Source organism: Monodon monoceros, unplaced genomic scaffold (assembly GCF_005190385.1).
Source record: "Monodon monoceros isolate NGI ecotype Baffin Bay Population unplaced genomic scaffold, NGI_Narwhal_1 Super_Scaffold_18, whole genome shotgun sequence".
NCBI classification, from domain to species: domain Eukaryota; kingdom Metazoa; phylum Chordata; class Mammalia; order Artiodactyla; family Monodontidae; genus Monodon; species Monodon monoceros.
The window spans coordinates 176,444,020-176,466,686 of NW_021703774.1; the positions used below are offsets into that span (position 1 = coordinate 176,444,020).

Below are 22,667 nucleotides of genomic sequence, written 5' to 3' on the forward strand. Positions count from 1 at the left end.
GGACCCTGCGGTGGCGTAAGTAGCCCAGAGCCTGCTGAATTTAGGACCAGAATCCAGAAGTCTTGGGAGAAATGGTGTTAGAACCCAACCCCAGGCCCTGAGCTGTGAGAACCCAGGGACTCAGGGTTACGAGCAGACCTCATTTGGCTGAGTTCCCCAGATTCAGGTAGGGTGCATGGGAAACTCCCCCAAAGCTGGCTGCGGTCTCCAGGTCCCTGGAAACCCAGATGGCAGAGGAGCTGCTGCTGGGTGGTGGAGAAGAGCCCTGCTTCCCACCCGACCCTTGAGCCAGCTACGGCTTGACAGGCAGGGCTGGGGCAGGGCCAGCAGGATCGCTGACCCCAGGGACCCCGTCAGGGTCCTCACAGGGCTATTTCCCCCCTCAGCTGCCCCTGCCTCCGGGCTAGAGGCAGGACAGGCATCCCTGGCCCTTCAGACAGCTGAGATTCCGAGAGGGCAATCAGAACTGTGTGATTCTGTGAACTGAGTGAGGCAAGGCCCGCCTGAGAGTTCTGAGAATTAACAGGGGCCCTTCTCAGAACGCCAGGTTCCCACTGCACAAACAGCAGACTGGGGGACACTGGGGGACACTGTGCTGTCGCTTCCCTCTCAGCCTGGAAGCTTCGGAACACCGAGCAAGGCCTCTTGTGCAGCTGCTCCCTCAGCCTCCTCGCCCCGGCCGTGCTGGGCCCCACATGAGGCCCTCAAGACTTGTCAGGGTCACCAATGGGTCCCCAGTGCCCAGCTTGGGGCTAGATACATGGTGAGCCCTCAGAGGACCCTTGCTGTATGTTTGCTGAGTGAATCCAGAGAACCCAGAAGACTTGGGATCCATCACAGTTCCCTCTGTCACAAGTCCCTGAGGGCAGGGATGGGGTTCTGGTCACCCCTGAGTCCCCAGGGCCAGCTCATGAAATAGATGCACGTGGAAAGGCAGGCACCCTACTCTGGTTGGGGAAGGGGCCAGGGGAGACTTTGGGAGAGAGACCCGGGTCCCATGGGAAACTGGGTCTTCCATACCTGGATCTCATCTACCCGGAGCCTCCCAGCACCAACCTGCAGGTGGGATGGGGTCTACGCAGGCTCGGGAGAACTCTGAGTCCCTTGGGAGAGTCTTGGCCACCTCCCCCAGGCTCCATTTCTGAAGTGAAAAGTGTTTTGTAAACACTAAAATGTTGTCCAAGTATCTCGTGGTGCCATTTACATAAAGTACAAGACCAGGCAAAACTAATTGAAACAGAGGTCAGGACAGCATCCCCTGGGGGGTGGGGAGTGGCTGGCAGCTCCCATGAGGGAGACTTCTGTAGGGGGGCTGGTGGTGCTCTGCTTCTTAACCTGCGTGCTGGTTATTTTGTAAAAATACGTTTTGTGAACATTTTCTGAGCTGTGTACTCATGAGAGCTGCACTGTTCTGTACATATTTATTTAAATATTTAAAACTTCCATAAAGTTTTTAAAATGCTAACCAACACAGAGATGATAGTAATAAAACAACAGTAGCCACCAAGCCCACTCCATTTATGGAACCCTTACCCCCACAGCCGACAGCATCTCTAAATGAGGGGAGGATCCTCTGCTGGGGGTGGAGGACAAAGGGTGCAGAGATCTGTCCTGACCTGCATGCCTATCTACAAAAAGGCACCATTTCCACTTAGACGGTACCTTTGGGGCCAGGAGAAATAGCAGAGTTGTCTAAAATGCCTTCATTCCCACTTTCCAGGAGATTGAGAAAATGTCTCCAGACCACATCAGAAACAGAGGTGTTTTCTTCTGAGGTGGCTGGGAGGCTGAGGGAGTTGAGGGGCGGAGGGATGGCCTTTGGTCACACCCACGACTTTTCAGAGAGGAGGGGAAGGCTCCAGTTGTGGGGAGGGAGGATGGGTCGCGTCCTCCCGGCAGATGCCCCGCACCCGGGGGCAGGCTCTGCCCAGCGGGGGTCCAGGCTGAGGGGCGCAGGGGGCGGGGCACGGAGTCCCGCCCTCCGCAGGCGGGGCCGCCGCTCGGCTCCTCCCACCGCCCACCTGCCCCGCCCCGCCTCTAGCCGCAGAGGGTCCCGCGGCCGCGGCGCTCCGGCCTCTCCCCCGGCGCTCGGCCGGCGTCCGCCCCACGCCGCCGTTGCGCTCGCCCCCGGCCGGCCCGCGGCGCCCCCCGCACCGCCCGCGTTCCCGGCCTCCCGGCGCCTCTTCCATGGGTGAGTGCGGGGCCCCCGGCCGGGCCTCGCCATGCAGGCCGGCGGGCCTGGCCGCCTCCGCGCCGGCTCGGGGAGGGCGCGGGCGAGGGGCATCGCGGGCAGGCCGGAGAGTTTGGGGCGGGGGAGGATCAATGGGAGGGCAGGGCCAGCTCCTTCCCCTCGGCAGGCGGGGGCTCAGCCTGCCGTCTCCTTTGGGGAAGGCCTGCTCGCGGTGGGAGGTAGACGCCGGTCTCGGAATCAGGGATGCGGGGGTCCAAACTGTGCCCCGTGTCGGGGCGCGCTTCATCACCCCTTCCCCTGGCCCTGCAAGCTGACCGGGGCGGGCAGCCTCTTTTCCCCCCTTCCTTGTCCCCTCCGCTGCTGCGCCCCAGGAGGAGAGGCAGCTAGCTTGGAGGAGACCAAATGCTGGGTCAAAGACGGACAGCGGGTGAGGGGGACCACCCCAGGATTTTGTGGGGGAGACCATCAATAGAGGCAGCGATGTGGAGGACAGGGGTAGGAAGGGATCTTGGGCCCATCGCATCCCCCTTCCTCCCATAGTCTTGCAGGGATCCCCCAGGAACCCTGGGGCCCCAAGGTCACTGAGCCACCCCCTCCCCAGACTAGTGGTACAGAGAGAGGGAGCTGCTCATTTCCAAAGACGTTTTCTCCCCCTGGAATCTGGATACTTTCCCTGGGGAGCTGCTACAAGAAAAGGGCTCTGCTAACAGATTCCCGTGCAGATAAGTTGGCATTTAAAAGAGAAAGGGACACTGCCCTCCTTTGAAGGGTGCATTGAGGAGACGGCCCCACCCATCCTCTGGTCAGGAGGCTCCTGGGGCCCCGGGGAGCCTGGGTGCCCCAGCCTGGGGCGCACCCTCCCTGGGCCCCGCCCGACTAGTAACCCTCTTCTCTCCTTTGCAGAAGACCGGAGCCTGGCTGAAGAGAAGGGGCTGTGCTGTCAGAACCCCGACTGCATGGACAAGGGGCGGGCGGCTAAGGTAGGGTGGCTGGAGGGCCTGGGAGCAGCTGGGGGCAGAGGGGACAGGGCTCTAACTGCACTCTCTGTCCAGGCCCGGAAATCCACAGGGCCCTGGCAGGGGTGCAGCTGGCCTGGCTACAGGGTCGTGTGGGTTCAGGGGTGGGCAGGGCCGCAGGGTGGCTGGCTTAGGAGGCAGAGGGGCTGACCCCAGTTCAGAAACAGTGGAGCGGGGGGGACTTCTGCAAGGGCAGCTGGAGCAGGGGTGCCCCAGAGCCCTTTCCTGCACTGCAGTCCTTACAGCCCTGAGGTGACAGGAGCTGCCGCTCTATGTCACAGATGAAGAAACTGAGAATCAGCAAGAAGGGACACCCCCCGTCCCGCCCTCCACCAAGGTTCCATTCCAGTGTCCAATGGGCACTCTTCCTGGGGCACCAGGCCACTCTTCAGGCCTGGGCATGGGTCAGGGACACTTTGGGACTTTGTGATAGTGACTATGGGCCTGGGGATGACAAAGGGAAGAAGGGACCAACTGGTCGTGGAGTGTCAGGTCTTGGGAGCTACGAGTGGACAAAACAAGAGGGATAAGGATAGCAGTGATGGCGGGGCACTTCTGCCTGGTTTGTGCTGGGCTCTGTGCCTTCTGTGCTGTGGCAGCTCTGCTGGGAAGGTGTCGGTCATTGCCCTGTTTTCCAGATGAAGATACCAAGGTTCAGAGAGGTCCTGTGACTTGGAGGAGGCCCCACAGCTCAGGAGAGACCGAGCAAGGGTTTGAACCCAGGTTTGGCCCTTCCCAGCACGCATTTGAGTGACAATAGTTGTAACTGCCACAACTCACTGTGGGCACTGAGGACTCTGTCTCCTCCCTCTGGCCTTCTGACATCTGTCCTGTCATTATTCTCATTTATAGTTGAGAGGTAGCAGCCCACCTAAGAACACATCGCTAGGATGTGGTAGAGCTGAGATTGGAACCCAGAACCCAGATCTGTATGGTGCCAGAGCCCTGTTTCTAACCACTGTGTAGCTCAGCTCTGCCAGCTGCAGGAAATTAAAAATGCCACCCTGTTACCCCCTCCATCCAGACACACGCGCTTACATTCTGCACAGGAAGACCACGGTTAGAAGGAACGTGGAGGACTGTTCCGCGGGCGGGGAGAGGAGGGGGAGGCTTCCAGTTGCCGTGGTCACCAGGCAGGGGGGTGGCTGTGATGTCAGATGCAATCTGCTGGCACGGATGGTGCCTGGCATCGGGGCTCTGGTGTTGGCTGGTTGCCTCTCCCCCATATGGGGGCTCCTGGCAACAAACTGGCCTCAGTTATCCTCAGTTACATCCTGCCAGGGGCCTGCGAAGCCTTGGGCCCTCTGCCTGACCCGCAGGGATGACAAAGGGGGCCAGGCCACACTGTCGCAGCCTCTCCTGTGGGCAGCTGCTCCTCCTGGGGCGGGCCCACAAGCTGCCGCGGGAAGGGTGAGGGGTGAGGCCTGTGAGATGAGAGCTGGTGTCAGAGCATGTGTGGGCCCTCTGCAGCTTCCAGGTCCCAGCCCTGGGCTGCCTGCAGCTCAGCATGGCTGACATTGGCATCAGCAGCCAGAGGGTCACCCAGCCTGCAGGGGGAGAGCCCAAGTCCTATCACTGGTGGGACCCACTCTGGGACAAATGACACAGACTTGGGGGACAAGGATGCCTGAGCCATCAGAGGGAGAAGGGCTAGTCAGGGAGGACATCCTGGAGGAGGTGACCTCTGGTGGAAGTGAAAACGTGGATAGGCAGAGCAGAAGGCAAGGGCCCTCCAGGAAGGGGGGACTGCCACAGGCAGAAGTGCAGAGGCAGGAAAGAAGGGGTGGGAGGCAGGTCTTGCCAAGGGTATGAGCAGGCTGGAGCAGAGGGTGAGAGGAGGTGAATGACACCCAGGTTTGGTGAGAAGGAGGAGAGAAGAATATCCTATTGTTGTTTTCTATTTTCTGGCCACACCGTGTGGCACGTAGGATCTTAGTTCCCCGACCAGAGATCGAACCCGTGCCCCCTGCAGTGGAAGCGCAGTGTCCCAACCACTGGACCACCAGGGAAGTTCCAGAATATCCTATTGTTGGTGATAATAATAACCAGCAGGCAGGTTGTTGGGCCCTCATGCTTGTCTCACTGAACCCTCGAGGGAACCTCAGAAGAAATGGATTATTATTATTCCCACGTGAAACATAAGGAAACTGAGGCTCAGAGAGATGAAAGAACTTGCCCACATCACACAGCATGACTGGCACAGCTTGGCCTGGAGTGAGACGGAGAGCATCGTTCTCCCTCTCCTCCCCAGCCATTCGAGGAACGGCTAGCAGGATGTGACTAGCTTTCTGAAGGAGATGACGTCATTTATTCATTCACCAAATCAGCTTTAAGCACCTGCTGTGCCAGGCCTGGTTCTAGGCCCTGGAGATCTCCAGGGAACAAAAGTTCTGCCCTCCTGGAGCTGCATCCCAGCCCCACTGGGAGGAGGAGGGAAGTGAGGACTTGGGTTTGTCAAACTGGCCCCCCAGGCTACCCTGAAGGGCCATCTTCCAACAGGGCTTGACCCTTCCACTTCCGGGCCCACCCTTGAGGGTTTTTTTGTTTGTTTGTTTATTTATTTATTTATATTTTTGGCTGCGTTGGGTCTTTGTTGCGCGCGCACGGGCTTTCTCTAGTTGAGGCGAGCGGGGGCTACTCCTCATTGCGGTGCTCAGGCTTCTTATTGCGGTGGCTTCTCTTGTTGGCGGAACCTGGGCTCTAGGTGCATGGGCTTCAGTAGTTGTGGCACGTGGGCTCAGTAGTTGTGGCTCGCAGGCTCTAGAACTCAGGCTCAGTAGTTGTGGCGCACGGGCTTAGTTGCTCCATGGCATGTAGGATCTTCCCGGACCACGGCTCAAACCCGTGTCCCCTGCATTGGCAGGTGGATTCTTAACCACTGCACCACCAGGGAAGCCCCACCCTTGAGGTTTTATTTGAGCCTCTCCTAGGTGCTGGGGCTTTTGAGATAAATCAGCCACCTCACCCCTACCTCCTGTCCCTGGAGTTCATTCTAGAGGGATGGGGGTAACCAGGATGGGCTTCCTGGAGGAGGCTGCTGGTGCCCAGAGAAATGAGGGGGTATTGAGCTGGAAGAAAGCTGAGTGAGCCAGGAGGCTTTCTGAGGATGTAAGGAGCGAGCAGGGCTGAGGAGGGGCTGGGGAAAGGGAGGCAAAGCTGAAGAGGGAACACCCTGATGTCCAGGTGAGGTGTCTGGATTACCTGCCTTGGGGATGACTGGAGGGAAGGTGTGTCCCTACCCTTCCCCAGGATGAAGATGTATAGAGTAGCCCATACCTGGGAGCTCCAGGGTCACAGCCCACCCCTTTCCCGCTGCATGACCCTGGGCAAGTCACTACACCTCTTTGAGCCTCAGTTTCCTCATCTGGAAACTGAGGATTCTCAGGCTGCAGCAAGGGTGAAAGAGGGCTTCCATGCCAACTGCTTAGCGCAGGGTGGCTTCCTGCAGGTGTTCAAGAGGGTGCTATCTGCAACCACGTGTCCATCTTCCTTGCAGGGGGAGAGAAACCCCTAGACCTCGTGCGTGTCCTCCTTCCCCTCCCTGAGATCTGAGACCTCCTTGGGTTCCATCCCAGACCCCAGCCAACCCCACCCAGCCAGACAAATGTTTATTGCACATCTGTCCAGTTCCCAGGGCAGGTGTCCTGTCGGGGAGACGGAGGAAGTGTTTGCTCCCTCTGTCCCAGGGTGCCGGGTGATGACACGGTGGGTGACCCCGCCCTGCTGCAAGTTAACCACGGGGCAGAGTCTGGGCTCCCTTGAGCTGGGCACTCTGATGAAAGTCTGTACAGGGCACCTCGGGTCACAAGGGGACATGGAGGAGGGCTGACACTGGCCTAGGGGACCACATTTGAGGGGACAGAAGACTTGGGGGTGTTTATCCTGGAGATGGGACCCTAGGGCATCATCCTTAAAGGTATTAGTTCTAGCAGCCGCCATTTACTCAGCACCTACTGTGTGCCAGGCCCTGCTTTAGTGCCTCACCACAGGGACCTCATCTAGTCCTCACCCGCACCCTGTGCAGTAGGGACCACCCCATCTCCATTTTAGAGACAAGACACTGAGAAACAGGGAGGTGCGATGACTTGCCCAGGCAAGGCCAGAACTCAACCAGGTCTGTCTGTCCTCAGAGCCTACCATGTCTAAGGAACTGTCAGGAGGAAAGGGAGGTGAGTTTTTCTGCATGGGTCCCAAGGGGCCTGGCAGGGAGGTGAGCTTTGGTTCAGTATAGGCAAGAGTTTCCAACGGCTGAAGCTGTTCCCTGATGTATAGACAGTGAGTACCCCTAGAAGTATTTAAGTGGAGAGAGTGGAGATTCAAGTTGATGACTTCAGAGCTCTCTTCCAGCTTAACAGTGGGCTGTGAGGTGGCAGGGATGAGTCGGGAGGGTGGTGTGTGTGTCTAGGGGAGGGGTTGTCAGATGAAGACCAGTGGCCACAGGGCAGAGGAAGGGGTGGATCTGAGGTCCTTGTGGAGAAAGAATGGGCAGGATGTAGTGAATAATGGGAGAGGGAGTGACCTATTCTCCTGGGCAATGCTTTGGGGGTAAGAGGTAGGAGGCCAGCCAGGGTGCCCTTGAGAATGGCCAGATTCTGGGGATCTCTGGAGGTGGCTGGTCTGTGGAGATGCTAGTCAGCTGTAGACAGGGGGCAGTCCAGTGTGCAGCTGGAGAATGGGGCAGGACCAGAGGAGCAATGCAAGGGGAATTTGGGGGCTTTGGCTAAGTAATTTGGAGGGGAGAAGGTGAAGGCCTGGGGTGCCCAAGAGGCAGAGACAGAGGACCCACCTCATGCTACCTGGCGGAGATGAGCTACTCTGGTGTGGACCAGCCCCAGAAAGGTCAGTGCTGACAAGGAGGGTAGCTCCCATTAGGAGGGGGCTCCAGCAGCCTGGAGGCCCAGGCCTGGTGAGGGGCCTGACGGAGGTGGTCTAGAATTGGCAAAATGCAGGTAGGCCTGAACCCAGAGGCTCCCGCGGGGGTCCCAGTCCAACCACGCCCATCTGCTAGTAGGGAAGCGGGGAGGTGTGCCTGGGGCTGGGTGGCCTGCCTTCTCAGTGGGATCCCTGTGTCCCCAGACACTATCTCCACCTCCAGTCCTGAGGGCAGAGTTATTCTAAACTCAAGATGCTGGGAACCACCAAAGGGCGGAATGGCCCCCTTTTTCAGGACCTGCTAGGCGTGGGCCAGGAAAAAAGAGGGAGGCACGGAGCAAGGCGGGCCCGTTTCTCAGGCGCCGTGGAGGGCGCCGTTCAGAATCCAGCGGAAGCGAGCCTGGCTTGGGGCGATTCCCGGGACGGGCTGGGCCTGCGGGTCCCCCCCACCCCCGCCTGGACCCCGGGGGGCAGCGTCCCGCCGCGGGCCCTAGGCGGGGGCGGGCGAGCTCGGGTCTTCAAGCCCAGGTTAAAGACTACAGACTTTGAACTTTCCGCAGGTCTGTAAAGGGCAGCCCCCTCGGAAACAGTGACAAGCGCCTCCTCCCCTCTGTCCACAGCGCGGACCCTAGATTAGCTCCAAGCGCCGGCCGTCCCTCCTGCCACCCCCCTGGGCCGCCGGGTGGGGCGCCGGGCCCTTCCCGGGACTGCAGACCCTCCCCCTTCCCAGCCGGGCGCGCCGATGGTACGTCCCGGCCCGCCCAGGTGGTAGCGCCCGCGCCGGCCTACCGTAATTCCCCTACGCCCAGCGCCCCTAGCCGGCGCAGAGAGGACCGAGCCCGCCGGGCGGCTCCAGTCCCCCTTTCCCTGCGGGCCCGTCGGACTCTGGCAGCCTTGGCCCGAGCCCCAGCCACTGGGGAGGAGAACCTTGTCCCTAGGTGAGTCTCACGGGGAAGCTGGGGTCCGGACGGGGGTGGGTCCGGGCGCCAAGACTCTCCCTGAATGAATGGACAGAACCCTGGGTGGAGGGTCCCGCACAGTCCTAGGCCAGCAGGTGGGTGTCGATGGGCGCCACTGGCTCTGCCTCCGCTTACTTGAGGGTGGAATGGGCTCCAGCGCCCGCCTCCACAGTGACTCTAGGGTGCGGTCGGCTGGGAGACATGGTCGTGAGGAGTCTGCAGGGCCCCAGCCCTGGTGTGAGGGCTGCTGGTGGGGCGAGGGCATCTGAAGGGGCTTTGGCGCGGCTTGGTTGGGCGGTTTCGGCGACCTTGCCCCATCTGGGCGTCCGAGTCGGTCCCAGGCGGAAAGCCCTCTCGAGGCCGGCAGGGGGCGCGAGAGTCTGCACCTCAGGCAGCCTGGGCCAAGCCTGGCCCCCGCTAGGGGGAAGGGCAGAGGGACAGGACCCATGAAGCCAGGAGAGGCCCTGGCCCACCTTGATGAAAGACTGAGGACTTGGAGGCCCAGGGGGCCCGGGGCCCCACAGATTCCTCCATTGCCTTCCCCAGGTTTGGGGGGCTCTAGGAGGATCTCACTATTTCTCTGCCCCTTTGCCAGAGTCCAGGCACACAATGGGACCCAGCAGCCATCCCTAGATAGAAAATTCTAGAGAACTGGCCAGTGCCCTCTTCACACAGGTGGGGAAGGGCAGAGGGGTAGATGGGCCCCAGAAGCAGTTCTCCCGCAGCCCAGGCCTGTGCTCTCTGCCCCACTCCCGTGCTCTCTGCCCCACTCCCTCCCAAGGAGCCTTTTGTGTGGCTCTGAAGAAAGAGGCGCCAGGAGAAGGGCACAGGCTGCCACGCCGGGGTCCTGGCTCCAGGATCTGGCACATCTGTGCAGGGACTGAGCAGGAGGTGAAGTTCATGAACCACAGCCTTTCCTTCTCCCCCTAGCACCGACCAGTCCCAGCTGTTCGGCTCCCTGGGGAGGAAGGGGCCTTGCTGGCTTCTGCAGCTGGTGCAGTAGGGCTGGCCTGCAGAGAGGTGCTCTACACCCCTGCCATCTGCCCTGCACAGGGCAGGGCCTTAGGGCAGGCTCTGCATCCGGGTGGACCCCAGAACCCGAGGATGAGGGGTGAGGCCGAGGCCTAGGGGAAGGGAGGAGCCAGGTGGGCCGCTGGGAGCAGGAGAGCAGCCTGGCAGAGCTGGCTCCCCACTGGTCGACGTATCCACGCGTGCGGCCTCCGCCCCTGGATTTCCAAGGTACCAGATGGGGCCCTGGGGCTCGTAGTCTCCCAGGGGAGCTTAGCTCGGATAGGGAGCCCCTGGGCAGGGGTATCCCCCTGGCCAGGGAGCCCCAACTCCTGGTTCTAGGCCAGTCTTCTGTGGACAGAGCACAGAACTGGCTCCAGACCTTGGCCCAGACCTGTGACCTCTCCTAGACAAGGAGCTCCCTCTCCCACTGCAGACCAGGCTGGGGCCCCAGCCCACTGTGGGGGAGGGGATGCCCACAGGCCTCTGCTTTTCTGGGGCTGGGGAGGTGGTGCTGGGCGGGAGTGGGAGGGGGCTCCTGCCTTGGCGACTCCATTATTCATCAACCCCGGCATCTGGTTTCTGGGTATCGGTTTCAACAAGCCTGTCCTGACTCATGAGCCTGGAGCTGCGGCTGGGCTGGGGAGGGGCCCCCTCCCCAGGGAGTCAGGGGCCGGGACCTTTTGGGCCTGCGCATGGGCCATTTCAGCTCTCTTGTGTAGAGAGGAGGTGGGGACCTCAGAGCCTGCTGAGGCCTCCTCCCTCCCCTGGTGCAGGGGCCTGGGGTGCCTTTCCTCCCCTGCTCTGCAGGTTCCTTGACCCTGCACTCTTGGCTCTGGGGCAACAGGGCCCTGGCTTTCTAAGGAGCAGCCCCAGCCCTGGATGGAGGACCAAGCAGGAGCATGATTCAGGGTGGCCAGAACCTGGTCACTCAGGTGACCTCTGGTGACCTGTCCTGGCCGAGCCCTGATGGTCTCCACTTGATGCAACCTGGTTACCCCAGGCCAGTGGGCTTGGGGATCTGCCCTGTCCCCAAGGGGGTGGACCTCAAGGCCCTGCTGCCCAAACCACCACTTGGCTGGCCTTCATGTCCCCATGCCTTCCCTGTGCCTGAGGCACATGGGTAGTGGTCCAGTGGGCATCTGCTGTTAGTACAAGTCACTTTACCTTTCCAAACCTCAGTTTCTTTGTTGAATGGGGGTAGTACCAGTGTTTCCTCCTTATGGTCTTTTAGAAGAGTGAACAGGACTTGGCACAGGCCTGGGCACTTGGGACTGCTCAGTGGCTGGCCACGGGGGGCAGCAGTTGGGGCGGGGGCATGTGCAACACCTCCGAGCTTTGAGGTGGAAACGGACCTGCCTGGGGCCAGCAAGCCAAGGTCATGGATGCTAGGAGGAAGGAGAGAACCTGTGGACAGGCAGTGGGGAAAGCTTTGTTGACTGTTGGCCACAGAAAGGGACATCCTGGCCAAGACCTTTCAGGCCCCAGTGGCCTCCTCTGGCACGAAGCCCCTTCCTCCGCTTTCATTCATCCATTTATCATCTAGTCTGCACGGAGCACCTACGGTGGCCAGGACTATTCTAAGTGCCGAGGATGAAGCGTGGGCCAGACAGCCAAGACTCCTGGCCACTGGAGAGGATAGTCTAGCAGGGAAAAGTGATAATCAAGAAGTGAGCAAAGAAATAAAATAATTTCAGCTAGCAGTAGCTGCTTCGGAGGAAATGATTCGGTGTAAGGGGTTTGAGAGTTCCAGGGTAAGGGGCTATTTATTTTGAGAGAAGGGTGAAGGCCTCCTTGGGAGGTAGCAGTTAAGGTGGGGCCCAGTGCCAGCTGTTGGAAGATCAGGGGCACATTGTGTCCCAGACAGAGAATGCAGAGGTGCAGGCTCTGAGCTTGGTGAGTTGTAGGGATGAAGGAATCCAGCACGGCGGACCACCCTGTGGAACTGGCCAGACGGCACGGTAGGAGCCAGGCCACAGTTGGGATTTTATTTTAAGCAAGATGGGAAGCCACAGGAGGGTTTGTGGGGGAGTGACATGATCAGGCTTTAGTTTACAAGAGATCTGCCAGTGGTGTGGACAGGGGGATGGCTCAGGATTTGGGAGCAGAGGGGGTCCTGGAAAGCTCCTGGCCCGAATAAATTGCTGCTCTCCCACCCTCTTTCCACCCAGAACCAGATTGAGGGGGAGCTGACTAGGGGATGGGGGGGGCTGATGACAGCATGTCCCCCTCCCCCATGGGTCCTGAGGAGTTCCCCAGGGAGGCCATTCCAGAACCTCAGAGTCAAAAGTCTGGGTGTCAGTCCTGCCTGTGGACTTTTCCCTCACTTTATCCGCCACGCGATGAATGAAGATAACAGTGCCCGCCTCCGCCTCCCGGGAATGAGTGTAAAAGCGCTTTGACAACCTACAGTGGGGACCCCGGCACCCCAATCCTGGTCGGCGTCCTCGCCAGTCTCTGATGAGCGCCCCCTGGCGGTAGGGCACCCGGAAGCTCCCGCGTGGCCCCTGGGCCGGAGGGACCAGCCCGCAGCAGCAGGGGCCTCACAGAAAGCTGAGTTGGGCTGCGGGGTTTTCCGCGACACCCCCGTCTCACTGTGCTCCTGGAGGCTCCCCAAGGACTACCCTCTCCGCCCCGCGCGCCTGCCTTCCGCCCGCCGCCTCCACCTGTGGTCACTGGCGCCCCTCTGCTCCTCTGCTAGCACCACTGGCCTGGGCAGTGGGAGCGGGGGTCCCCCGGGCTCAGGCTCTGAGCCGGGGATCGCTTGGATTGTGGGCGGGCACTAAGAGGACCCTCAGGAGGGCCTCTGAGCGCCGGCTGTGGCTGAGGCGGGGAAGTCAGTGGTCAGAGCAGAGACAGATGTCCTCGGGGCTGGACAGGGAGCGGGGGTCTGAGGACCCGGAGAGGGATGTGTCCCTGGCCCGGTCCCCCCTTTTCTGCCGCCAGCATTAAGGGAGCTCCCTCAGGGGAGGGGGAAGAGGTCCCCCGGGCTGAGGCTCTGGGGCGGGGGTCCCCAGGGCTGGGGGGAAGGGACTGAGATGCCCTTTCGGCCGGGAGGGATCTCCTGTGCCCCAGCCGTTTGCGTTGGGGTCGGGATGGAGGTCTGAGCAGAGTGGGGCGCCCGCGGGACTGGGCGGGGGCCGGGATTCCGCAGTCAAGGCGAGGGCGTTTGTCACCGGCGGGCCCCCTGCCCCCAGCATCCAAGGAGTTCCCCTGGAGGAAGGAGGAGGTCCGGGAGGGACCCTCTGAGCCCGGGACCTTTGGGCCGGGGGTCAGAGCCGGGCTGCGGGCGGGAGGGTGGGTGTTCCCCGCCCCCGGGGTCCCGGCGCGCTCAGCGGGCGGGCGCGGCCGCACAATGGCAGGAAGCGGGGCTCCGCGCTTTGTCCGGCGGGCGGCGCAGACCGCCGCTTCCTCCGGCCGCCATGGGGACGGGACCCGGCGTCTCCGGGCGCCGCGCGGCCTCCAGGCCGAGCCCCGGGCTGCCCTCCCGGGACTCCGAGCCCGGCTGGGCGGGGGGTCGCGGCCGCCACGGGGAAGACCAGGTAGGGGAGCGGGGGGCCGGGCGGGGAGGCCGGGGCGGGTGCGCGCGCCCTCGTCCGCGCGCGTCTCTAAGCGGATGGGCAGGAGGCGGCCGAGACCCCTGCCCCGGGTGCACACCGCGGGGGTGCGGGGGGCGATGAGGGGCTGGGGCCCTGGGATGTGTCCCCCACCCCGGCACCAAGGGTGCCAGGCAGCGGAGGAGACCGCCAGCGCCTGGCCTTTTGTGTCTGGGCCTGACTCCGGACACACCTGTGGGTCCCAGGCCCTGGACTGGGCCACCCCTCCCCCTTTCCTTCCTCTGCCCAGGCCCTGCCCACACCCCTCCTACTCCTGCCTCTGGCCAACACCCTGGTGTGACAGGGAAGACTGACTTCTTGTGCCCCCATCCCTGTGGGGATCAGCCTAGACCATGATCCCCAAAGGGCCCGGCCCCCCGTTATTTGTAAAATTGTGGTCCATTCTTTGCCTGTGGAGATGCAGCGTGACCTGGCTGTTCCATCTGGTGGGCTTGCCCCTCTCTGGCTGAGTCCTGGGGACTTTTGGTCCTGGACCCTGCTATCCGTCTCTGACTGGCTGGGGTGCTGTTACCCTCAGAGGGTGGGCGTGGTGGGCAGCAAGGAGGTGGGGAGTAGACCCTGGGTCTGAGAGAAGAGGCCCAAGAATCTGGCTTTGGGAAGGGGCTGCCCTGCTATAGTGCTGGGGAGACCCCCAACCCTGGAGGGGATGGAGGTGAGAGAAGGGGTGGGGAGCAAACAGTGTGGGCTCTGCCCGCCCGAGGGGGGTTCTCGGAACTTCATCCTCAACCAAACCTGCTGAATACTCACCTGCTTCAGATCCTGGGCCTGACTCACATCGCCCCTGGTGTCCCTGAGCCTGGGGACTGCTGGGAGGATGGGAGCAGAGAGGGTCAGCCATCAGCTGGGTTCCCGTCGTTACTATTAGCATTAGTGTCTGGTAGTAATAGTAGTAGCAAGAGGAGAAGGAGAAGCTGTGGCGGAGTTAAACAAGGCCCACCACGGTGCTGGGAAATGAATATTCCCGAGTCTCTCCAGCCCAGTGTCTTTGCAGGGCAGGGTACATAGTAGGTGCTTGATAAATATTTGTTGAATGCTTAATCTGCCTTAAAGAGTGAATCTTTGTGAAATCTGCCATCTATATACTGGATTGGTTTAAAAATGAAATTGTGGCACAGAACCAGGGACTTGGGCTGCAAGGGTCCCAGAGACCGCCCCCCCCAAACCCTTACAACCTAGCATGGCTCCTGCCGTGTCCAGGCAGGAGACCAGGGCCTGGGCAGCTGGTAGGTCCGCAGTCCCACTGCCCAATGCCAAGCCTGGAACCAGAAAAATGAAGCTGTCAGGGAAATGGCGAGAGGCCTGGAAGGGGTCAGGGGGGCACCTGTGCCAGCCTGGCTGCCAGGCTGGACACAGAGGGTAAGAGGGCTGCCGAGCTGGCAGGCTGTGGGACTCCTGGGAGGAAAAGACAAGTGCTTTCCCCGGATTTGTTGTCAAGAACTGATGCTCACGGCCGTGGGTCCCAGCATGTGCAAAGCTAGGCCCTGTGTCAGAAGTGCCCCGGGGATGCCAGAGGGTGGGGGGCAGAGCCATGGAGGAGAATAGGGGTTTTCACACTTTTTAAAAAATGTTTTGGGGGCTTCCCTGGTGGCGCAGTGGTTGAGAGTCCGCCTGCCGATGCCGGGGACACGGGTTCGTGCCCCGGTCCGGGAAGATCCCGCATGCCGCAGAGCAGCTGGGCCCGTGAGCCATGGCCGCTGGGCCTGCGCGTCCGGAGCCTGTGCTCCGCAACGGGAGAGGCCACAACAGTGAGAGGCCCGCGTACCGCAAAAAAAAAAAAAAAAAAAAAAAAAGTTTTGGTTTGTTTGTTTGTTTAGTCTTTTGGCCACACCACGCAGCGTGCAGGATCTTAGTTCCCCGACCAGGGATTGAACCCGTGCCCCCGGCAGTGGAAGCGCGGGGTCTTAATCACTGGATCGCCAGGGGAGTCCTCACACTTTAGCAGTAGATCAAGTGAAGATAGAAACAGCTGCTCTGCTTAGAGTACCCCTCGCCCTTGCCTCCAGCACCGAGAACACACTTGAAGACCCCTCAAGAAGGGTGTGGAAGTGTGGGGCGCCTGGTGCTCAGGCTGCCATCGGGAATATGGGCCATAATGCCCAGGGCCCAGCCCCCCAGAAACCAGACCCCCCTGGAGCAAGTGGCTTCTGTAGTCTGCCTCCTGCCAGCTGTCATTTCTGTGTCCGTGTTCCCTTTCTGTGTGATGGAGGAGTGGAAGGGACACAAGAGCCAAAACATCAACCATAAAGCTATTCAATGTAACTGATTTCCTCTTGTCTCCTTAGCCCCCCAGGCTGGCCCGAAGCCAGCCTCCCCCACTCCTCGCTCCCTTCTCCACTACCCAAGAGATGGTGTGAATGTGGTGAAAATGTGGGCTCTGAAGCTACATACCCTGGGTTCAAGTCCTGACTCCACTGGCTGTGTGACCTTAGACAAGTTACTTAACCACTCTGAGCCTCACTTTCCTCATCTGTAAAGTACAGACAATCGTAGCCCCCACCTTCTGGGATGAGGATTCCCCCAGTGCAGCCCCAGGCACATGAGGACCATGTTATCAATGATCAGACTTTTTCAGCTCCCTCTTTCCTCCTCTCTCGGGCCACTTTCTCTGCTGTCTAACCCATTCTCACCCTGTCTGTCATCTTGAAAATCTCTGATCGGACTCTCTCCAGCCAAGATCTCCAGTGATCCTCCATCACGCTACTTAATAGTTGAACCAGTATTTATTGAGCGGCTAGGACTGGCGACCAGGCAGCCAGCCCGATGGGCCAAAATTGCTGTCCTTGTAGTGCTGGCGGTGTGGAGGCAACAAAGTGAAGCGCGCGGACTGTCCACCAGTGGGAAGCCTGCAGGAGAGAAGGGCGGCAGGGCGGAGGAGGTGACCGGGAGTGCAGAGGAATGAAACCTTAGAAGGGTGAGACGAGGACTTGTGAGTGAAGGTCTGCAGGAAGGGAGGCGGCTGGTTGGTTATCTCAGCATCTGAGGAAAAGCATTTCAGGCTGGCGGATTAGCAGAAGCCCAGGCTCAGCGGTGGAGCATGTCTGAAGAAGCACATCGGAAGGCGGGAGGCTGGTGGGCGTGGTGGACAGAGCCAGGATGGGAGAGCAGGACCGGAGGCCCCTGAGGTCACCAGCCTCGGCAGGAGATGGGCAGCCGCTGCGGGGTTTTGAGGAGGTACGTGTGACTCCTCTTTGACCTGGGTCCACTGTGGCCGCTCACGGAGAGCAGACTGGGGTCAAGGGCGGGAGCAGGGAGACCAGCTCTGAGGCCTTGTCACCCCGCTAAGAGGCCCTGGGGGCTGGGGCCGGGGCCTGAGGTAGCCTGGAGAGGGTGGCCGGGTTGAAGCTACGGATTTAATATCTGTGGGTGGAGCCCGCAGAAGTGTTTGCCTGAGTGGGGGAGTAACAGAAAGATCATGGGTGTCCCCAAGGTGTTTGGCCTAATGTATTCTTTTCCTGGGGCTGCCGTAACAGATCAGGGTGGCTTTAGAGCAACAGAAGCTTGTTCTCTCAGTTCTGAGGCCAGAAGTCTGAAATTAAGGTGTGGGCAGGCCGTGCTCCCGCTGAAGGCTCCAGGGTAGGATCCTCCCTTGCTTCTCACAGCTTCTGGCACGTCTAGGAGCTCCTCAGTATTCCTCGGCTTGGAGATGCATCAGTCTCGTTGCTGCCTCCATTGTCACATGGCCTCCTCCCTGGGTGTCCCATCTCTGTGTCTCTTCTCTTCTTTTAAGGACAGTAGTCATACGGTTACTCCATACTCTATGCTGTATGATTGCATACCCCAGTATGACCTCAACTTAACGAATGACATCTGCAATGCCCATCTTTCCAATAAGGTCACGTTCTGTGGTGCTGGGGGTTAGGACTGAACCTGTCTTTTTGAGGGACACAATTCAACCCATAACATCACCACCCCCGGAAGGCGTTGCTAGTAATTGAGATGGACGGTGCTGCGTGGAAAAAAGTTCAGGAGCTCATGCAGACGTTTTATTTTTTTAATAAATGTATTTATTTTTGTCTGGGTTGGGTTTTCGTTGCTGTGCATGGGCTTTCTCTAGTTCTACGCGAGCGGGGGCTACTCCTTGTTGCAGTGTGCGAGCGTCTCATCGCGGTGGTTTCTCTTGTTGCGGAGCACGGGCTCTAGGCGTGTGGGCTTCAGTAGTTGTGACTTGCGGGCTCAGTAGTTGTGGCGCATGGGCTTAGTTGCTCCGAGGCACGTGGGATCCTCCTGGACCGGGTCTCCATTGGCAGGTGGATTCTTAACCACTGCACCACTAGGGAAGTCCCTGTGCAGACGTTTTAAGTTTGAGATGCTTGGTCCCGACTGGAGAGTTCACTGTGGGAGCCCTCCCCATGAGAGTGACTGAGTCACTGGAGGGTGGACGTGGATAAAATGAGAAGGGGTCCACGGATGGTGCGAGAGCAGGAAGCAGGCAAGCGGACTGAGAGGGGAGGGAACCAGCAGAGCACGGGTCCTGGGGGCCGAGGAAGAAATGGTTCCCAAGAGACCACCTGTGTCAAATGCTGGGTCCTGGGAGAACAGACGAGAGGACTCAGAAACGTGGACATCATTGGGGACCTGAGAAGAGTGAGTTGGGGAGGGGGCCAAAGCTTGATGGGAGAGGGTCTGTGGGAAAATGGAAGAATTAGAAAATCTCCAATTGCAGCCATCGTAGTAATAATTGATTTAGGCAAAAGCCATCAACAAGGGCTAAAGTCCTGGAGTGTGCGATTGCTGGGGAGCAGGGTATCTCAAAGTGTCACCCCAAGATGACTTCCTCATTACAAAGAGAGAATGCGACTTTACAAAGTACAGCGAGATCCCCAGGTGACCTGACACCAGGGCACACTGAGGAGGACACAGTCCACCCTCTGGCGTCCTGGCCCAAATGCTCAGCCTGAAACTACCCCAGACCTCCAGACAAGTCCACGTGGAGGACCTTTCTGCCAGCTGGCCTGGCTGCTTCAAATATATCAGTGTCATGAAAGACGGGGGAAAAAAACTAGGGCGTTCATTCTTTTTTTTTTTAATATTTATTTATTTATTTATTTTTGGCTCATCGGGTCTCAGTTGTGGCATGCCAACTTAGTTGCCCCGCAGCATGTGGGACCTTAGTTCCCTGACCAGGGATCGAACCCGCGTCCCCTGCATTGGAAGGCGGATTCTCAACCACTAGACCACCAGGGAAGTCCTGGCATTCATTCTTTTTTTTTTTTTTTTAATGTTTATTTATTTTGCACCGGGGCTTAGTTGTGGCAGGTGGACTCTTTAGTTGCGGCTTGCCAGCTCCTTAGTTGCAGCACGTGGGCTCCTTAGTTGTGGCGGGCAGGCTCCTTAGTTGCGGCATACAGGCTCTTTAGTTGTGGCATGCGAAGTCCTAGGTGAGGCATGCATGTGGGATCTAGTTCCCTGACCAGGGATCAAACCCGGGCCCCCTGCATTGGGAGCGTGGAGTCTTATCCACTGTGCCACCGGGGAAGTCCCCGGGCATTCATTCTTAAAGGGATAAACAGACAAAACCAAATGTACATGTGAACCTTGATTGGATCCCATGTGGGGAAAAAAATCTATAAAGGACATTATTTAGACAGTTGGGAAAATGCCAAGGTAGACTCTAGGTGGACTGAGTATCATTGCTCGGTTTCCCAAGTGTGACAGTTGTGTTGTGGTTTTGCATGAGCAGGTCTGTGTTCTCAGGTGGTGTCATGATTTCCTCCCCAGGGGAAGGGGGGTCATGAGCCAGTGTGGCAAATGTGAACAACTAGGGAAGCCAGAAGGGTGTATGGATGTCATTGTACTATTCTTATAACTTTCTGTAGGTTTGAAATATTTTGAAACAAAAATTCAGGGAGAAAGAAAATAGAGGGTAATGGGAGGAAAGAACAGGAAGGGGTGAGTTTAGCTGTAAAGGGAAGGAGAGAAACAGGTTGGTTTGCCCGTGGGAATGATCCAGTGAGAGGGATGAATGCTGAGCGGGGTCCTGGTTCTTAGGCTGGAGAGGGGGGTTTCGGTGGAAAACTGGCCTGGGATTGGAGCAGGGCAAAGCCCCTGTAGCCCGGGGCAGGGGGGTGGATGTGGTGGTAGGAGCTCATGGACCGCCTCCTGATGCCTTCTGTTTCCCTAGAAAAGTAGGCAGTCGGGTTGGTAGGGAGTCAGTTAGGGAGGGTTGGGGGATGGAGAAGATAGGACAGTCATCCATGGTGGTGGGGATGAGAGTAGCCTGGGGCGATTGGGTAAGTCTGGGATCCTGTCACTAAGCAACGGGCCTTGGGTACCACATAGGCACCCAGAAGCCAACACCATTCCCTGAATCCTCCATAGTCCCCTTCACACCCTAACTTAGAAATCCAGGCGGGGTCAGCTGTTCGGGGGCCACACAGGTCATAGAATCGAGGGCAGAGGCCCTGGGCAGGGAGGAGGGAGAGGTATTCTGTTTCAGACACGGAGTTGGGCAAACCAGCTGCCAGCCCCAGCTCCACTTTTTGGTGTCCTTTCTGCGTGCGCTCCAGAAGAGGCCCTGGGAGCACCCGCCTCGTGGTTACCTACTTGAAGTCTCCCCTTTGGCATCGCGTTCCTTGCGGGCAGGGCTTTGCTTTCTCTGCATCTCCCAGAATGGACACCTAGTAGGCGCTCGGGAAGCGTTTGATGGGCACTCTGTGGGGCGTGGATGGTCGGACCTGAAGAGTCGCCCCCGTAGGGGCCAGGAGCCCTGTGTACTGCAGTGGTCTGGGTCCACCCCACCCCCCCATCCTTCCCCTCACAGATATGCCACCACGCCGACTGCCAGCAGCTGCACCGCCAGGGCCCCCTCAGCCTCTGCGAGGCCTGTGACAGCAAGTTCCACGGTGCCATGCATTATGATGGGCACGTCCGCTTCGACCTGCCCCCCCAAGGTGAGCACGGGGAGGGCGCCCAGCCCCTAGAGCTCCCTGCCTGGGGGCACAGCGGCCTGCTAACTGTCGGCATCACGACAGGGCCATCAGAAGGACACGAGTTGACTGTAAACGATGAAACCCAAGTCCACTGCCGTCCCTTTTGTTCCACAAGTTTTTTAACAAGAGAAAAAGTTGGGGACCGGCCCAGGTCGAAGGCAGGTCTGTCTCCACCAGGTGCCGGGTCCTTCTCGATGGGTCTGCACCTCTCACAGCTGCCCCCGCCTCTGTCCCTGCCCTCTTGTCCTGAGGGCAGGGGATCTCTGGGCAGATTCTCCAGCCAGGCAGCCAGTGAGCAGAGGGTGGAGTGGGGATGGGCAGGTCGGAAGGAACTTGCAGCAGGAAACAAGAAACCCCTCCTGCTGAAAAGGGACCTGGCCCCGGCCTACTGCCAACTGGCTGTGCTGGGGTGGCTCTGGTCTACTTTCCCAGCTGGTCAGAGGGACCAAAGGACTCGTCCCCTCTGCCAGGGCCTCCTGGGACTTTGGGTGTGGTGGGGGAGGGGACGCCTGCAAGAAAGAGCCATGGACTTTGGTTCCTTCCTGCAACAATCCCAGAGGCAGGGCTTCTTTATCCCTATTTAATAGATGGGTAAACTGAGGCAGACTTGTACTGGGGGCAGGGCATCACCTGGGGTGTCATCCCAGGGCCCTTGTGTCTTTTTGAGTCTGGGGGTGGATAATGATAAGCAGTGACTGAGTCCCTCCCCTCACAGAACTGAGGGGCCCTGGCTAGTTTGGGGTGGGGTCCGAAGGTCGGTAGCAGGCCCTGGTCCCTCTGGAGTCGGTCGTGTTGGAAGGCTAAGGAGGGGGCCAGGGAGGGAGTGGGCACAACCCCACTCCCACTTTACACCGAAGGCTCTGTCCTGGCTCGGAATGTGTCCACCCGGTCATGCCCCCCGCGCACCAGCCCTGCAGTGGACATAGAGGAGGAGGAAGAGAGCTCTGTGGATGGCAAGGGGTAGGTGAGGGGTTGGTGGGCACGGCAGACACCCGGGGGGTCCCAAGGCTGGGTCTCAGATCACAGAGCCAGGGACCAGAGGCTTCAGCAGAGCTGACTGGAGACCCCGCCTGGCCCCTGCTGCTGCCCGGATTCCTGGAGGGTGAGCCTCCAGGGCTTCTGGGATCAGACTCTACCTGACGAGGTACCGCTGGGTGTGACTCCCAGGTCGGCCACCAGAGGGCGAACAGCCCCTCGTGAGTCCTGGCTTGCCTGAGCGAACCTGAGTTACCTGGTCTCCTAGGGCCAGCAAGGGGTGGGCAGCCAGCTGGGGCCCGCCCATATCCCACCCTGGTGAGCGCCCACCCACGCCTCCAACCTCTGCCCTCACCGGCTTCCTTGCAGGGACCGGAAGAGCACAGGCCTGAAGCTCTCCAAGAAGAAAGCCTGGAGGAGACACACAGATGTAAGGAGCCCCCAGGCTGGCAGAGCAGGCGCCCACAGCCTCTGCCCGTCCGGGGCCCTTTCCTCCGTTCCCGAGGCTGGGCCCATCTGCTCTAAGTTCCAGGACCGGGGAGGGAACTTGTCCCTGGTTCACTCACCAGGGAGTGAACGTGTCCCTCCCTTGCCGCCCAGCCCTGTAGCCCAGCCCTGCTTACCTTAGCCCAGGTGGGGGATGCTCCAGCAGCCCCTGCCTCCACGGAGGGATGCTGGGTGCCTCCCTGGGACGGAAGAGGGCTGGGAGATCCCTGCGTTCACTTCCCTGCTGGGGCTCCCATCCGGAACCCTGGGGTGGGGAGGCTAGGGGGCGAGGGGTGCAGAACTGAGACCCCCTGTCCTGTCAGGACCCAAGCAAGGAGTGTTTCACGCTGAAATTTGACCTGAACGTGGATATTGAGACAGAGATCGTACCAGCCATGAAGAAGAAGTCGCTGGGGTAGGGCTTGGTGGGGAGAATGGGGCTGGGGGGCAGGTGTGGCCTCCTGCAGGTGTGACTGTGTGGTGGCCTGTGAACAAGCATGTTCCCCACCTGTGGGCACCCCACCCGTGTGCAGTGAGGGCCTGGGTGCCGTGTTTGTGTCCCAGCCCCCGCGCGTGGCCTAGTCCTGCGGGGGTGAACGGGTGTCGATGGACAC

At 59.7% G+C, this 22,667-nt stretch overlaps 1 protein-coding gene across 1 annotated transcript in view; it reads left to right on the plus strand.

Moving 5' to 3' along the window:
- Positions 1 to 2,153: 2,153 nt before the first annotated feature.
- The window catches only part of PLEKHG5 (pleckstrin homology and RhoGEF domain containing G5), a 29,151-nt gene continuing 8,637 nt past the window's right edge, over positions 2,154 to 22,667 (plus strand). Inside the window, 6 exon segments of the mRNA XM_029229936.1 lie at positions 2,154 to 2,191; positions 3,095 to 3,171; positions 20,424 to 20,553; positions 21,450 to 21,552; positions 21,937 to 21,997; positions 22,377 to 22,468. Coding sequence (XP_029085769.1) covers positions 2,188 to 2,191; positions 3,095 to 3,171; positions 20,424 to 20,553; positions 21,450 to 21,552; positions 21,937 to 21,997; positions 22,377 to 22,468 — 467 coding nt within the window. The 5' untranslated portion in view covers positions 2,154 to 2,187.